Source organism: Sciurus vulgaris (assembly GCF_902686455.1).
Source record: "Sciurus vulgaris genome assembly, chromosome: 11".
In the NCBI taxonomy this organism is placed as follows: domain Eukaryota; kingdom Metazoa; phylum Chordata; class Mammalia; order Rodentia; family Sciuridae; genus Sciurus; species Sciurus vulgaris.
In genome coordinates this window covers 64,255,388-64,273,377 of record NC_136472.1, presented here as the reverse complement: position 1 = coordinate 64,273,377, position 17,990 = coordinate 64,255,388, and the positions used below count along the sequence as shown (strand labels likewise).

Here is a 17,990-nt window from a genome sequence, read left to right as displayed (position 1 = left end):
TTAGGAATCTAGCATCTGGTCACAGTGTGGTCACATGAAATGAACCTGTTGGAGATTCATGACAGACAACTAAGGAGGTACCCGATTCATCTTATGGGGAGGATTCAAGGCAGTAGCAGAGGGATTGAAAAAACAGATATAAGGAGCCCAGACATCTGGGATTCTGAAAGTAACTTCACAGATATAAAGATGAGAAAAGAGTCAAAGACTTAGTGTCCGATGTAAACTCTCTGATGTCTACCAATAAATAGACAACACAGGAGAGAGGACGTGACCAGTTTTGCTCTGGAAATCTTGCATTCAATACATGGAAGCCCTTCTGCCATTGGAGATGTGCCAGTTTTTCATAGAGACTGGAATTGGGGAGTGGTACAAAATATGTGGTAACTGAAGCAATAAGAATGCAAAAGATTTTCCTTTAGATTTAATAGACTGGGAAACCTTCAGAGGAAAATGTATGTAGAGTGCTCTTTAACCTCCCTGTCACACAACAGGCTGGATTCTATTCATGAAAATTATTGCTTTTATTTTGTTCAGTCCTTAGATGCTCAGAAACCCTGCTCATTCCAACAGAGGAATTCACCTATTTTGACCTGACAGAGGAATTCAGAGTAGTCAGGAGGGGCTTCTCATGTTCCTCTCCTACGGCTCCACAAATTAGGCCAAAGCCAGAGGCCAGAAACACAGACCAAAATTTTGTGGGTCCACAAAACCCATCCCTACAGACAATCATTTTACCAAAAGAATATTTCATGCAACTTTAGTGTTTTGTTGGACTCTGTAATTTCTCCCACAATGTACACAATCATAGCTAAAGTTATGAGGTTTATCTCAGAATAAGTTGATGTTGAAATGGATGCAGGATTGTAGCATGTGTTAGTTATCTTTCTCTTACATAACACATAGCTGAGGTAATCATGTTATGAGCAGAAACCGTTTGCTTTAGCTCACAGTTTGGAGATTTCAGTTCAGGGTCAGTTCCACTGCTTTGGTACTGTGGTGGTGCATCATGGCAAGATTGCTGGGGTATTTGAATTTGCAGGAGAGTAAACTGTTCAAATCATGGTCAGTAAACAATGGAAGGAAAATAAGAACTGTGGTCCCACTACCACTCTGATGGCATGGCCCCCCAAAACTAAAGATGTCCCACTCAGCTACACCTCTTAAAGTTTCCACCACTTCCTAATAGAACACCAAAGGGTTGAAGCCTTCACTACAGGGGCCTTTGCAGGATACTTAAGATCCCAACTATAGCAAGAGTGATTGTTCTGATTTTATTACAGGTAACTCACTATGAGCTACTGGCCTACTATGTCATGTGAAAATTGAAATCATATGTTTCCTGAAGAGCTCCAGACAGGATAAGGAAATATTAATAGATATTGTTCAATCCCAGGCACTCATTTCCTTTTATAATTATAACTATGGGTTATTTTATATGTCAAGTTGGACAAAATAGGAGGTATAACTAAGAAAATATTTTACTACCAAGTGCTCTCTTCAGAGCCCCCTTAATCTCCTGGTTCCTCAGGCTGTAGATGAGAGGGTTCAGCATGGGGATCACCACCATGTAGAACACAGACACCACTTTGTTCTGGTCAGTGGAGAAACTGGACTTGGGCATCACATAGATGAAGGTGATGGTTCCATAGTAGAGAGTGACGGCAGTGAGGTGGGAGGTGCAGGTGGAGAAGGCCTTGTGGCGCCCCTTGGGGGAGCGCATCCTCAGCACTGTGGTGAGGATGGAGACGTAGGAGACGGCGATGACACACACTGTGACCACAATGACGGAGCCAGCAGAAAATGAGGGAATGACTGAGGGGACGCTGACATCAGAACAGGAGAGCTCAAGTAATGGAGCAAAATCACAGAAAAAATGGTTGACTCCATTTGGTCCACAGAAGAGTAAAGAAAAAAAAGAAATGGCAAAGGAAGAAGCATTGAACAAACCACCTGTATAAGCCACTAAAAGTAATTGGAGATAAACGTGAGAGGACATCTTGGTTGAGTAAAGCAGTGGGCTGCAGATTGCCACAAAGCGATCATACGCCATGACAGCCAGAAGGAAGCACTCAACTGTCCCAAAGAACACGGCTGAGCCAAGCTGGATGTCACATCCGACGTAGGAGATGGTGTTTCTCTCCACCAGGAAGTTTACAAGCATATTGGGTGTGACGGAAGATGAAAAGCCTATGTCAGCAAAAGCTAAATGGCTCAGAAAAAAGTACATGGGATGATGGAGCTGAGAAGAGGCTCTGATAAGGATGATGGTGCTGAGATTGCCAGAGAGGGTGACCAGGTAGATGCAGAGGACGGTCACAAAGAGGAAGACTCGGAGGACTGGATCATCTGTTAAGCCCAATAGAATGAACTCTGTCACTGCAGTGAGGTTCCCATTGACCAGGGGATCCATGGGACAGTGGCTGCTGAAAAGTGAACCCGTGGTGAAGACACAGCATGAGAGCACTTGTGAATATGATAGTTTAAAATTTTCTAACATAAATGGGAAATCACTATAAATAAAGATGTTCAGACACCAGTACTTATTTATGTGCAATGATGACTCTACCAGTGATTTTAAGTTGCTTTTAGCAGAAACCCCCGCAGATTCCTTCACATAATATCTTTTTTTTCTTCATGCATTACATGGTTCCCAAAAATACACCTAAAGAAGGTTTAAGCCGGGGCTGGGGTTGTGGTAGAGCACAGAGGTAGAGCACTTGCCTAGCATATGTGAGACTGGGTTCGATTCTCAACACCACAAATAAAATAAAGGTCCATTGACAACTAAAAAATCAACACAAAACTCATTTCTTAAAAAAAAAAAAAAAAAAAAAAGGTTTAAGCCAAACAAAACAACAGACAGATGACATTGACAAAATCAATACTATATATATTAGGAAAAAAATATTAAAGTCTTTGAAGGAAAGACATTAATACTAGCTAATATTTATTACATACTTCCTAAATGTCAAGCACACAGCTAAAAATATATATATACACATTTATTTATATATAGTTATTACATTATCCATACAATATTTATCACTTGTTATTTCTAGATTAATTTTGTTATTGCTAGTTAACAGAGTCTGAAGGAGATTATTTAACTTGCACAAGGTTACATATAAAATCATCAAGTTAGAATATGAACCCTAGGAAGTCTATTGCCCATTGTTTTAATAACTATGTAATATCATTTAATACTAGTGAACATGTACAAGTCCAGTATGCCTGGTAATGACTGAAGAGGAAATTCTGTTAAGCCCTCTGGTAACTGAAGTGCAAAAAGGGTTGCCTAGGTTACTAAATACTTCACAATATGTATCACTTAAATACGACCATTTTATTAAAAGAAGCAGTAAGTTTGTTCTTGATACTATAATGAGACAAGAATTTTACATTAGAGTTATAAATGAGCTTTCCTACTGTAAACTTTATTTTTTTACATATCTGAAGCTGAAAATACTTTTCACTAAGTAGCTTAAAGTATCATCATAATCACTATGAAATAAGCATGACTGATAGCACATAAATATAATATTCATTTGAATAAATCAAATCACTTCCTACTGTTAGATTTTTATAGCATGAAATAATATTATTTTCAATATACTGTATATCTGAATAAAATATAAATGAAAAACTTAAGAAGAATCAAGCTAGGGGCCCAGATTGTCCTTCATCTTCAAATTTTTTGAAGATATACACCAAATTTTTTCTAAAGTTTGCCTTGAAGCTAAAGTGTCCAGATGCATAAACAAAGTATTTGTGCAATTTTTTCTCTTTCCATTTTTAGAACTTTAATGTGAATATTTTAAAATGTCAAAGCATCTCAACATTAGCATTTTGATAGTTTGCCAAGTTTGTATAGTGCTGAAAGACTTATATGTAGAGAACAAGAATCCTGGTAACTTGGGCTGTGCCTTTTTCTTCCTTCCCCTGAAATCAGTGATGAAAACAGAAAATCAGTCAATATTGCCCACTAGCTCATTGCTTAATTTCACCTGCCCTCTTTCCACACCAACCTTTGTGAGCACAGATAACTTTAGAAAATAAAGTTTTCTCAAATGGTAAATGAAATTCAACACATCAGATTCACTAACAAAAGTCAAAGTCTTACCTCTTGAAATGAGAACTCATTCATCTTTCAGAAATAGACCAAAAATATAGTGGTTATATAGCTATCTTTTACTTTTGTTCTCCTCTGGGGACAAATCTCTGAAGACAGTAGAGATTCAAATGTGAATTCAAAGGCATCACAGAGTTTCATTATTTTCTGTAGTAGATACTGAGAAGTTCAATTCAAACATAAAAACAACTACTCCTTTCAATTCTCAAGTGGTCAATTTGTTCTTTTATTTTTATCTTCCTCCATAGTTCCATAACCTTTGTTTAATAATTACTAAAGAGCATAATATATCTTATACAAATTGTCTCACACATAAATATTAGTTTCAAGCAAACTGTGATATTTCTGATTAAGAAATAGTGCTAACCTTCAGATATAAAATGCCAACCTTAGTTCTGATCATTCAATATCTGTTTATTTGTAAATACTATATATTGATATTTGTAACACATGGCATTAAGTACCCTGGGGAATAGGAGGTGGAACTTCAAGTATAGTTGAATTTTAAGTGATAAATATTTTAAGTTATATACATTAATTGCAGAGCAAAAGTAAAAAAAAAAACTGTATAGACAGTTGTATAAAGAAGTACACATTTTTTAAAAGATGTTTGGATTACTACCAGATGAAAAATAGTCTCAAAGCATTGCCTCTTGAGTAGCATAGTGGAGATGTAGGTGGTTCATGGTGGAATGCAGGAATCTTCAACCCGAAGACTCAGTCCTTCCCTCATTCTTGTACTAATTCTAATTTGAGAATCTCCTATCTCACTTAGCTGATAGGAACCAATATTCACTTGGAGCTCTCTTTATGCCAATAATTGTGTTAAACATTTTACACATATTTAATTCTCACAACAATTTTATAAGGTTAGAATTTTTATTATCCTCATTGTGCAAATGAAGGAACTGAAAATGAAGAATTCCAACAATCTGTCCTACAAGATTCCACCTCACCCTGTCAGATTCCTACTTCCAGTATATCCATCAAAGTATCTATTTTCATGCTCCACTCTTTCTCTGAAGCCCAAGACCTTCTGGGAGGACATCAACAGTCTATCCAGTTCCTATGCAAAACTTTTCAGATGTGGAAGCAGCTAAGGTCCCCAAATAATGTAGTCTAGAATGTAGTGCATAATATAACCTTAGCTTTCAGATGGACAATTTTGGAAGTCCATCTCTGAGTTTCTACCTTGTTCCAGTTGAACCAAGGTGCAGTTGCTCTAGCTGTGACTTTGCTTATACAACCAGGAAGATGGATGCAAGAATGGATCATCTAAAATGGTAAATACCTTGTTAATATAAAAATCTATTGTATTCCTTTTTATTTTTTTAAGATACATAAAACTCACCAAATAAACAATTTATATTATTGACTTGTGGTAATTTATGGAGAAACATGTAAGCTATAACAATGATAACATAAAGGTAGCATGAAAAAATAAAAATATAAGGTCTCGGGATCTTTATGTTTCATAAAATTACTACACTATCAATTCTAGATAAATTGTGAAAATTTAAAGACATAAATTATAATCTCAAGAATAATCATTTTAAACGCAATGCAAAGTATGATCAAAATACAAGTGGAGAAATGAAAATAGAATTCAGAAATGTAAATAACCCAAAAGAGAGCAGGAAATGGAAAGAAAAAAATTGAAAGTATGATAAGGAGTATGATGAATAAACATCAATCAATATCACTCTTAATGGTAAGATATTAAATGTCTCCTATCTGTGTTTGAATAAAGGGTAGTAAGATCCACCCTTAACACATTTTCATTCCATATTATAGTGGAGGTTTCAGATATTGAATTAAGTTAATAAATAGTAATGTGAAAAAACAGAAAGAAGTAAAATTCTCCATTTGTATGCTGTTGTTCATGCAGGAAATTCTAAGAAATCTACAAAATGTATACTAAAACTAACTTAGTAAGATAATATGATAAAACCATGAAATATGCCCAAGCAATTTTATTTTTATCAAAACAAAATAATTATATTTATAATATCACAAAAACATAAAAATTTAGGAATAAAGTTACAAATGTCTATGAAAATCCTCTACACTAATAATTTTAAAGAGAAATTAAATAAGATTTTTGTTAAAATTTAAAATGTTAACTCATAAACCAAAAAGTAAAAAACTGAAAAGGAGAAAAAAAAATTGCAATATACACATGACAATGAGCTTATATATAGAATCCATAAAGAAATCTTAGAACTGAATAATAAGATAATAAAGAACCCATTTTTTTAAATGAGGGAAATATTTCAACAGGCACTTTATAAGAGGACATACATATGACCAATAACACAATGATAACTTCAGTAAGTTCTAATTCATTGTTATGTACAGCTGTGTAGTTTTTCACATTGAACGCCCAAGTTTTGAGGCCAACCAAAGTGCCCCTACTAATAGACTTCCTTAATGACTATGAAGTCTGTTTTCGTTGTTACATATTATGCATGTAAGGGCTTCTTGGTTACAATGACATTTGTGTTGAATAATGAAGATTGGGCAAGATATAAGATTAGTTAGGTTCCAAACATCTTTCCAGATGTAAGAAATATCAAAGAACAAGAAAAAGGCAGAATTCAATTAAGAGATACTGTGTTCAATGGAATACCATTTGGTCATGAAAAAGATGAAACCATCATTCATGACAACATGCATGGTATTTTGCAAGATGTGAATGGTGTTATGCAGGCAGATCATTGTGTTAAGTGAACTAAGCCAGGCACAGAAAGATAATATGATCACAGTCATGTATAGACAATAAAAAGTTGGTCCTGTAGAAGCTGAGAATAGAATAATGGTTACAGAATGCTAAGGGTTGTAGGTAAGAGGGAGAAGTGGAAGAGATTATCAATGGGTCCTAAGTTATACTGAAATAGGAATAAGAAATTCTGGTGTGATATTTCACTGTAGGGTGTATATATAATAAAAATGTACTATATATTTCAAAAAGCTAGAAGAAAATATTTTGAAGTTTTCACCATAAAGAAATGATGAATGTTGAAGGAAATGAATGTCTCACCTGATTTCAACAATATACAATGTACATATGTGACAAAATCCCACATGGTACCCCACAAATATGAACAATTTCTATGCTTTTATGTATTACCCAAAAATAAAATTAATAATTTTTAAAGAATATTTTTAAAAGATAAAAAGTGTTGGATGGTTTACCATAAGATCTGAAATTCTGAGAACAAATGTTGGAGATAAGACTTGATGATACATTGGGTGGAAGAAAAGACAGGTGGTAAAGAATTTGAGGGACAAGGTGATGAGAGAAGCAAAGAGGAGTCATTTGCAAATGTCACAAATGTCACTGCATAACAGGGGCTTTGAATAAAAGTGGATATTCTTTGTAGGCAGTCTTCTACAGCAGAGTTGCTCCAAGAGAAACAGTCACAAGGATCATACTGAGTATTCATTTTCTTCCTACCCACTTTCATTTGTTTCTCCTGGGAATAGTCTCATGACACCTCATTCCTTTGCCCTGTGAATAGAGCAGAAGAGAACTGAAGGACTTGGAAAATCTGCAGTATCATAAAATAATGGTGGCAAGCAAAGAGTAAATGTGTCTGCTGGAATCACTTGCATTCCAAGATACTTTTTTAAACAAGTTGATCTTCAGTCATTTCCACAGTCATTCAGAAGAGTAAGAACAAACTTATCAAAAATTCCTGTCATATATCAGAGTTTTTAAAGCACATGTGTGGACATTACAATTAGGATAGATCCACAGACACAAGACTTCTGGTATCTAAAGACACCTCAGGAGACTTGTCTCCAGTGGCCCCAGGACTCTCATTAAAATCTGCATTGTTCCAAGTTCTACCTTAAGGAATAAAGAAGACACTATCTTTTAGTTATAAGAGACTCCAATTGCAGAGGGACTTATCACAGACATTCAAAAGGGAAATCTGCCTTAAAACTTATCCATGAGTTATGAGATATCTGAAATCACAGGAAGAGCCACAGAAAGCAACCCCTGAGGTGCGAGACTGAACTCTTCCTTCAGCTTGGTTACCTCCTGACTTCAAAAGACTGGAAGGTGATTCTCTTTATAAGTGGAAATAAACCCCTTTATTCATTTTTTGACTCCTTACAATAGACATTACTGTGTGTCTTTGAACAATAAAAGGCTTATGGGTTTGATAGAGGGTATAAAAACATCTCTGGAAACAAATAAGTAGGAAATTAGGAATATTGCCAGTTCTTCATTCTTGATAGAGATCAAAATTGTATGGGGAGAAGATTGTAAGAACTGAAAACACAGAATAAGATGGCAAAATCCAGCTGTAGAAAGAAGGTAAGGTTTAAGGAAAACAAATAGAAGGTGTGACACAGTGTTACAGGCATCTTGTTCTCCAGTGGCACCAGGGTCAATGGGGTAATTGGAAATAAGGTGATACTGACAAAGCTGCCATCACTGCTGTGCTTGAATAGTAGGAGTAAAGCAGGATTTACTATCAGTATATATGACAAGAAAAGTATCATAAGATCAAACATTTTTAACCAAAATAATTCATGAAGATTGTGCAAACTACACATACCCTGATATCTTTGAATTTTCTCTCCATGAACTCATCTAGACTTGTGATAAATATGAGTGATGCTAAAGTTTGAGAAATTTTTTTCAGTCTGCTTCTTTTTTCACTACTCATAAATTCGATTGAGGAAAACATCAATTCATGCATTCACAGTACTAAGTGATAGAATTCTTAAAATCCATTTGGAGACACATGCATACCCATGTTTATAGCAGTACCACTTAAGATAGCCAAGTTAGGGAACCAGTCCAAGTGTCCATCAACAGATGAATGGATAAAGAAAATGTGGTATATATACACAGTGGAGTTGTATTCATCCATAAAGAAGAATGAAATGATGGCATTTGCAGGAAAAGGAGTAAAACTGCAGAGTATCATGTTGTGCAAAATAAGTCAGACTCAGAAAATTAATGGACTTATGCTTTTTAAGTACGTTTCTCTTTTACATAAGTCCAAGGGAAAAAAGTGGGGAAAAGGGATCTCATTAAAATAGAAGGGAGATCAGTAGAGTAGATAAAGGGAATTAGGGAAAGAGAGGAGGAACCGGGAAATGAAATTGATCAAAGTATGTCACATGCATGTATAAATATGTCACAATAAAATGCACTATTCTGCATAATTATTGTGCACCAATTTAAAATTGCCTAAGATAACCCAAGTAATAAAGAAACAACCAATTTCTCCGAAAACTGTTCATAAAAATAAGTAAATAAACAAAATTTCCTTTGAAAAGAAAGTCAATGTAAATGTTGACTATTTTACTATCATAGAATTTAGGTCAATAAAGCTAGGAAAAGTAAAAAGTATCTATTTGGAGAACATCCAGCTTTACTATGTGTCAAAATAAATACTACATCAACCAAAGAATGCATTAGGGAGGAATTAGTAAATACACTTAAGTAATAATCATGGAAGTATTTCTGGCAGGACTCTGTTTTTCCAACAGCCATTGCACAATTCTTAGTCAAATATCTAGACTGTATAATGAGAAATGTAACATTTTAAAACTAATCTCTGCCCTGCCTTGTACAGGTATCACACTTGAGAAAACAGACTTTTTTATTTTCTGATCACAATAAAATGGGTTGGGAAACAAGAAGAATGACAACACTGCCAGGCAGAGTGAGAGAGGCTTCCCAGGGCAAGTGACATTTGAATGATCTTTTCAATACAGTTAGGTTTTCATCAGGCAAAAAAAGGACAGAATAACATTGCAAGTAAGACAAACGAGATGTGCAAACTAGAAGAACCAGGAATTGACTTCCTGAATTTGGAAAACAGAATGTTCTCATATGGGGAGGCTGTCCACAGGAAATGAGGATGGACAGGTGAGACCTTGAACGCTTGCCAGAGCGCTTGCACACGTGGAGACTTAAAATCAAGGAGCTGTGAAAGTGGATATCCAGACTCTCAACACCCTGCAGTAAGTATGCTCTGGAGGTGCACCTACCGCCCACATCACCTTGGCAAATCAAACTCCTCTCTAGTTTCATTTCAAACATGACCATCTTAATAGCACTTATCTCTTTGGGTAGCTATGAGGACAGATGAGACAGCATAGCTGAAGCATGCATAAAGATTAGAGGTTATTAGCATTTCATAGCATGTGAGCAAAGGGAATGAAGAAAGCATTTGTAATGAAGTGATAGAGCATGATGATAGACTTGATTCAGCAGAGCTCCTAGTAGGAGTGGGAGATGAGAGGCTGTGCAAAACTCTAAATGAGTAAGAGAGTAGAATAGAGGAGACGTTTTGAGTTAGGATCCCTCAGCCTAGAAAATGTGGACAACAAGAGAGACTGAGTTGTCAAATGAATTGAAGCAAGGGCCTGGAGAATGTGTAAAACTCTGGTAGGAAGTACAATGAAGGAGGAGAAGGAAACAGGCAGAGAAAACACCATATTCCAAGGAGCAACCATCTAAAGGATCAGGGTGAATTTGGAAAACAGAGGACACTATCGTACCACTTATGTATAGGGCAGGTAGAGTCTGAGCCAGGAGAATTATTTTACTGTCAGTTTATGTAGCTCATGCTAGGGTATTTGAATTCCCTCCTCTCAGCAGTGTATAACCAGTCACTGTTGTTGACATAGCAGTGATTTGATATATCCTGTATTTGGGAATCTAGCATCTGGTCACATTGTGGTCACATGAAATGAACCTGTTGGAGATTCATGACAGACAACTAAGGAGGTACCCCATTCATCTTATGGGGAGGATTCAAGGCAGTAGTAGAGGGATTGAAAAAACATCTGGGATTCTGGAAGTGACTTCATAAATGTAAAGATGAGAAAGAGTCAAAAACAGAGCTCATGATAGTTCTCTGATGTCTACAAATAACTCAAATAGTTTGAAATTCCAGAGAGAGGACATGATCATTCTGCTCTGAAAATTTTGCATTGAAAATCTGATATTAAAGAGATTACAGAATAAAATGTTAAGTATTTTTTCATAGAGACTGGAATTAGGGGGTAGTAAAAACTAAGTGGTAACCCAAGCAATAAGAATGGAAAAGATATTCCTGTGAAGGTTACTGTAATAGACTGGGAAACCTCCAGAGGAAAGACTCTTTGTGGAATGGTCTCAAGGAGAAACTGTGTGTCTTGGTTGAAGATTGCTTGAGAAGATCCATGGCCCACCTTCAGGTCTTTGTGGTAGCTGAGACTTGTGCCTGTAATGTTCTCTCCCCTAATCTTTATATATTGTTTGCAGATTGTAATTCTCCTCTCCATTTAGGTATGTCTTCTCCTCAGAGAGGGCTTCCCTGACTGCATGAACAGTAGTCACATACTCCCCTTTGACAGGGATGCCGGTGCCAGTGTGTTTCCCAAGCAATGAATATAATGGTGTATCATGGACATGTAGTCAATAGATGTTGAATGAGTTTATGATATTTGATAGCCAGTTAAACACTCCATACCTCACTTTCATCTTCCGTAAATCCCAATGATTCCCATCCCACAGCCATGTGAGGGTTATGTGAGGCAGAGCTGCCTAACTCCAGCATGTTTTCTGGCATATTACCAGTATTTGATAGTTGCTGGTTACTTGGCCTGACTCCTGTTATATTCTGTACCCAAAACCAAATAGAAAACAGCAGCTCTTCAACTAACAATATAATTTCATCTTTTGTCTTCTTTTTTCCTTAATCTTTGTAAAGTCTATAATTTACAGTCTCTTTCTCCCTGCACCCCCTCTCCATTTTCCACCCCTGATTTCTTATTGTTTTTCTTTCTCTTCACCTTTGTGCCAGAAGTTAAAATCAAAATTATTTGGAGAGTCATCATATTGGTTTTCTGCCTGTGTCTCCCACATGGACTGGATGTTTAATGAATAAATGAAATAGAAATGTGACTTGAAAAATTGATCTAAGGAATTTAAGTTTATTCTTTTCAGGTCTGTAATGCAAAGCCATTTACCAAGCATAGTAGGAACTCTCCTGGAGGTTCTGCCAAAAATTCCAAAGTTGATCTGATATCATGACCAGATTATGATATTTTGGTAGGACACAGTACCTTCAAATCCATTTGACTCCAAGGTAGCCCATTATATTTTAGTAGGCAGTTTGAAAAGAATTTTGATGAAAATTTCTTAATAACTTTAAAATCATTGATATGTTTTAAGAACTTATTAAGAACTACTGATATAGTATATCACAAGCATCAAGTATTATTGTGGATCTGAACCCAACCCAGCAGAAGTAGCATGTTAAGTACATTTATCAGATCTAGTCATTTTTACAATTAGCACTCCGTAAGCCACTGCATGCTGGGGTGTTCTAAAGTAAACAAAATTGCACGGAAAACAACATCAAAATTCTTTTAGAAATTTTCACCGATTTCTTCAAAATGTTTAAATGTTACATGTCATTTTAAATAACATAAATACTTGAGTTATTTTATTTATTCAATCCCAAGTGCCAGTGTACCATTAGATTACAAAAAGTATTTGAAAATATGGCATCACAAAACCAGTGGATAAAAACAAAAAAAAATTTATTCATATTTTCCCTCTTCCATGCAGATCCTGAATGGAGAACAGAAAGATCAAAAGCAGTTGTATGAGTAGAATGCAAGAAGATATTTTGGTCCTGCACTATGGCATTTATCCTGATTCTGTACTAGAATCATCCTTCCATCACTTGAGCTCCTGACCTTGACTACAGTCAGGTGTATTTACCTCCCCTTTTTCTAGCTCTAGCTTAAGAATTGTCTTACAAAAAGGCTGGTATGGGGCTGGGGAGATAGATCAATCAGTAGAGCGCTCGCCTTGCAAGCACAAGGCCTTGAGATTGATCCCCAGCACAGCAAAAAAAAAAAAAAAAAAAAAAGGCTGGTATGGTGGAATATACCTATAGTCCCAGCTACTTGGGAGGTTGATGCAGGAGGATTGCTTGAGCTCACAGGATTGAGACCAGATTGAGACACAGTAAGACCCCAACCAAAAAGAAAGAGAGAGCGAGAAAAAGGTGGGGGAGGAAGTCTAATACTTGCTCTAGATTAATGTCCAGGTGACATCAGTACAGAAGCTTTTTATGATCATCTCAGAGTCTTGATTTTAAGCCCATGTACACCTATCCAGTAAAGTTACTGCCACCTGGAAGATGGGCAATCACACAGCAATAAACACATTTCTTCTGTGGGGATTTTCCAGTTTCCCAGATCTGCAGAATCTCCTCTTTGTGGTGATATTCTCCTCCCATGTGACCATCCTACTTGCAAATGTGTCCATAATGGTGGCCATCAAGCTCAGTCACAACCTCCACACCCCCATGTACTTTTTCCTCTTTGGCCTGTCCTGTTCAGAAACTTGTACCACTATGGTAATCATCCCCCGCATGCTAGTGGACTTGCTTTCAGAGAGCAAGACCATCTCCCTTCAAGAGTGTGCCATACAGATGTTTTTCTTCTTCGGCCTGGGAGGCAATAACTGCTTTATTTTGGCTGCCATGTCCTATGACCGTTACTCTGCCATCCACAACCCACTGCATTATCCCATCCTGATGACAAGAAAGATGTGCTTCCAGCTCATGATGGCCTCTTGTATGGTTGGGTTCTTGGTTTCTCTGTTCATCACCATCATTATATTCAACTTCTCTTTTTGTGACTCTTACACCATCCAACACTTCTTCTGTGACATCTTGCCCGTGGCTAGCCTTGCCTGTGATTACACTTCCCATCATGCAATAGCTATTTTTATGCTCTCTGCCTTCGTGTTGGTGGGCAGCTTTATTTTAATTTTGACTTCCTATATCTTCATTTTGTTCACCGTTTTGAAAATGCCTTCTGCAGAGGGGAGGTATAAGGCCTTCTCGACTTGTTCCTCTCACCTCACCGTGGTGTCCATTCACTATGGATTTGCTTGTTATATCTACCTGAGACCCAAAACCAGCGACTCCTTCCGTGAAGACATGCTAATGGCTGTAACATACACCGTGCTGACACCTCTGCTGAACCCCATCGTCTACAGTCTAAGGAACAAAGAAATGCAGATAGCCCTAAGGAAAGTACTAGGCAGTGGCAATAGGTTTATTTCTTAGATGGTAAATAAAAGAGCCCCGAATGTTTGAAAGAAAATTACAGAACATTGGTAAATAAAAGTGGATGAAGTGAAATACATGTACTAAAAATCTAACTTTTGTACAAAGGAACTTGTACAATCAGGTCTGATTACCTGATATGTCCTTGATTTACCATTTTTCTACTACAAACATGACATAATTTAAAAATATTTTCCAATGTTATAATACATATACACACATATAAATGTAATAACTATATCAAACATGTTTGGAACACACGACTCTCATAATAGCACTTGCCTCTGGGGAAGGAAGAAAATTATAAGATTGTCTAAAATTTGAATGGCAATACATTGATTTGGGATTCAGTTATAGTGGATTTCTTCTTTATCAAGGACAAAATATTCAGATATATTCATTTAAATATCTTAAATGGTTGAATTATTTTGTTCTTATAAAATATCATTATTTCATTCTCTCATGAAACAACTGAGAGTTACTTCATTTTCTGTTCTATTTTTCTTCTGACTTATTTGCTGGTCAACAGATCCTTCCCCTAGTCTGATATATAGGACAAAATAACTGGAGTAATTTTATGTTTTTCAGAAATATAAAATAAATGGAATTAAGAAATAAAATATGCCTGAGGGAATCATCCACATTCCAACGTATTTGAACAAATTGAATTTTAATTAATTGACTTGTTTTTTAGATAGATGAGAACAAATTCTACTACATGTGATTTTATAATCACAGTGGCTCCATCAGAATAAAACCAAAATTTTATGGACATCCCAATGAGTTTTAGAATCAGGAGCATGATGGCTGAGTAGGAGATAATAGCCTCATCTCCCTGACCCCGCCCCCCCCATACACACACACACACAAAAACAGTAAGGAGACAGCTACCCACAAATAACTCTAGGCGGGCTCAAGTCTACTTAAGAGCATATATAGCAACACAGTGTATCAAAAATGATAAAGAAGAAAGAAAAGGAAAGGAAAGGAAAGGAAAGGAAAGGAAGGAAGGAAGGAAGGAAGGAAGGAAGGAAGGAAGGAAGGAAGGGGAAGAGAGAGAGAAAAAAGGAAAGAAAAAAGGAAAAGGGAAAAATGAGAATAACCCCATAGAAAGGCTAACTGGGGGAACTGGCTTAGTGAATTTGTCTGGAGAGGGATAGAAACAAGGAAGAAGAGTGCGAGCTATCTGAATCGCTCAATAGTTGTCACCATGGTACCCAGTGGCCTGCTTGGAGGAGGTTCTTGTCAGTATTTGCTGTTGTTATAGTTTGGATGTGAGGTGTCCCCCAAAAGCTCACATGTGAGACAATGAAGGAAGTTTCAGTGGAGAAACTATTGGGTTATAAAAGTTTTAATCAGTGAATTAACCCCTAATGGGCTTAATTGAAGTGGTAGGGTATAACTAGAGGAGATTGGAGTTGGGGCGTAACTTTGGGGTATATATTTTGTATCTGCAGAGTGGTCTCTCTCTCTCTCTCTCTCTCTCTCTGCTTCCCTGCTTCCTGATGATGCCAGCTGCTTCCCTCTGCCACACTCTTTCACCATGAAGTTCAGCCTCACCTTGAGCCCCAAGGAATGGAGCCGGCCTTCTATGGACTAAGACCTCTGAAGCCATGAACCCTCAAATAAACCTTTCCTCCTCTATAATTATACTGGTTAGATCATTTAGTCACAGCAGTGAAATAGCTGACTAAAAACAGCTATGAGGACATTAACGGTCCACAGGACAGCTGGGTACTCCCCACAGCTTCACAGGAGAGGTCCTGCAGTGTTCATTGGCACTGACTCCAGCAGCCTGCTCTGCAGAGGACACCTGCAGCTTTCAGCACTGAGGTAACCAGCCATCACTGCTGCTATGAACCTCCAGGAGGGGAGCACTCCTACCCCCCACCCTCATCAGAATGAGCTACCATTGTACTACCTGAGGACCAGAGCTGCCACAGCCTCAACCCTACACTCTTCCTGAACCGGTGTGTACTGTACTTCAGACTGTGTGGCTGCTCTGTGTACACCCATAATCCAAAGTTTAGCTCTGTAGTTATTCTCTACATTTAGGTGCCTAGATGCAATTGCATGACAGCTCCAAGGTCACTCACCCATAAAACATTCATACCCCCACCACCACATGGGAGCCTATAAGCCAGACTTGGTGCCAAGTATATGATTTTCAGCCATGACATTTCCAAGTGGGGAAAAAAAGAAACTGAGCAGTCCCCAGAAGCCTCCACCATCACTGTAGGCCACCATCACAGACTAGGCCACTGAGGACCTCTGCTATCTTTACCAAGGTTACTCTCAGTGGAGAGTTGTATGGAAACTATATCACTTGGCCTCCCCTAGAGCCAGAACAGCTACACTCCACTCAGTCACTCCCCCTCATATCCACTCACAGTTGAAGGTCCTAACCCCCCAAAATCAGTGAGTGAAGTCTGGAAGAGGCAACTGCTCCATCAACTGCCCATTCATCAACACAAGGCTACAAGAAACAAGAAACCAAGGAAATGATAACATGAAAGGAACACAATAATTTTCAAATGAATGATCCCAAAGAAATGAAGATCTATGAATTCAAAATAATTGTTTCAAAGAAGTTCAACAAGGTACAAAAGAACACAGACTGACACTCAAGATATCAAGAAAACAGTTAACAAAAAAAGGAAAAATGGAGACCGCCCAGTGAGAGCCTCTCGATGCAGAGCCAGCCACAAGTCCCCAAGCCAGTGGAGATATTCGACATGCAAGCGGCTTCTGGGACCAGGGCTGGGCAGCCAGAGACCTCTCCAGGCAGCATTGTCCCCCTCCAGCTGCAGGCTTTTTCCACGGGGTGATCCAAGATGGCGGACTAGAGGGTGACTGCATCTCCAGTCGCCCCAGAACTCAGGATTCAAGAAGGGGAGGCATTGAGAGACTCGGACTAAGATAGAACCACGGGGTGAGTCTCCCCCACCCAGTGAAGCTCAGCTGGGTGGCAGGCCCGGATTCGAGTGGCTTAGTAGAGTGGGACAGGGCAGATAGTGTCTCCCCCAGGCAGCTCGGTGCAGTCTGGCGGTGGGCTCCACCCACAGGGACAGATCCTCCAGCCTCTCAGAACAGGCCCCCCAGTGAGAGCCCTTCTGCACAGAAGCAGCGTGGCCAGCTCTGGCCCGCCCGCAGGTTGCTTCAGTGACCAGCACAGGGCGCCAGGGACTCCCCCAAGCAGCCCAGCCCCCTCCGGCAGGAAGTGTCTCTCTAGGCTAGCATCCCAGGGCAGACCGCCCAGTGAGAGCCTCTTGACGCAGAGCCAGCCACAAGTCCCCAAGCCAGTGGAGATATTCGACACGCAAGCAGATTCTGGGACCAGGACTGGGCAGCCAGAGACCTCTCCAGGCAGCATTGTCCCCCGCCAGCTGCAGGCTTTTTCCACGGGGCGATCCAAGATGGCGGACTAGAGGGTGACTGCATCTCCAGTTGCCCCAGAACCCAGGATTCAAGAAGGGGAGGCATTGAGAGTCTCGGACTAAAATAGAACCACGGGGTGAGTCTCCCCCACCCAGCGAAGCTCAGCTGGGCGGCAGGCCCGGATTCGAGTGGCTTATTAGAGTGGGACAGGGCAGATAGCGTCTCCCCCAGGCAGCTCGGTGCAGTCTGGCGGTGGGCTCCGCCCACAGGGACAGATCCTCCAGCCTCTCAGAACAGGCCCCCCAGTGAGAGCCCTTCTGCACAGAAGCGGCCAGCTCCAGCCCGCCCCAGCCAGCTCCAGCCCGCCCCACTGC

General features: G+C 38.8%; 2 protein-coding genes across 2 annotated transcripts; one reads left to right on the top strand and one right to left on the bottom strand.

Moving 5' to 3' along the window:
• Positions 1-1,468: 1,468 nt before the first annotated feature.
• Positions 1,469-2,413, bottom strand: LOC306640980 (olfactory receptor 5P76-like; the record flags this gene model as incomplete). Its single annotated transcript, XM_079105753.1, has 1 exon — positions 1,469-2,413. One exon carries the CDS (start codon positions 2,411-2,413, stop codon positions 1,469-1,471), a length of 945 nt encoding a protein of 314 aa, XP_078961879.1.
• A 10,889-nt stretch (positions 2,414-13,302) lies between these two features.
• Positions 13,303-14,270, top strand: LOC306639315 (olfactory receptor 10K1-like; the record flags this gene model as incomplete). The annotated part of the gene is made up of 1 exon (XM_079102741.1): positions 13,303-14,270. The coding sequence occupies one exon, from the start codon at positions 13,303-13,305 to the stop codon at positions 14,236-14,238; it is 936 nt and encodes a 311-aa protein (XP_078958867.1). The 3' UTR covers positions 14,239-14,270.
• Between the last annotated feature and the right edge of the window lie 3,720 nt (positions 14,271-17,990).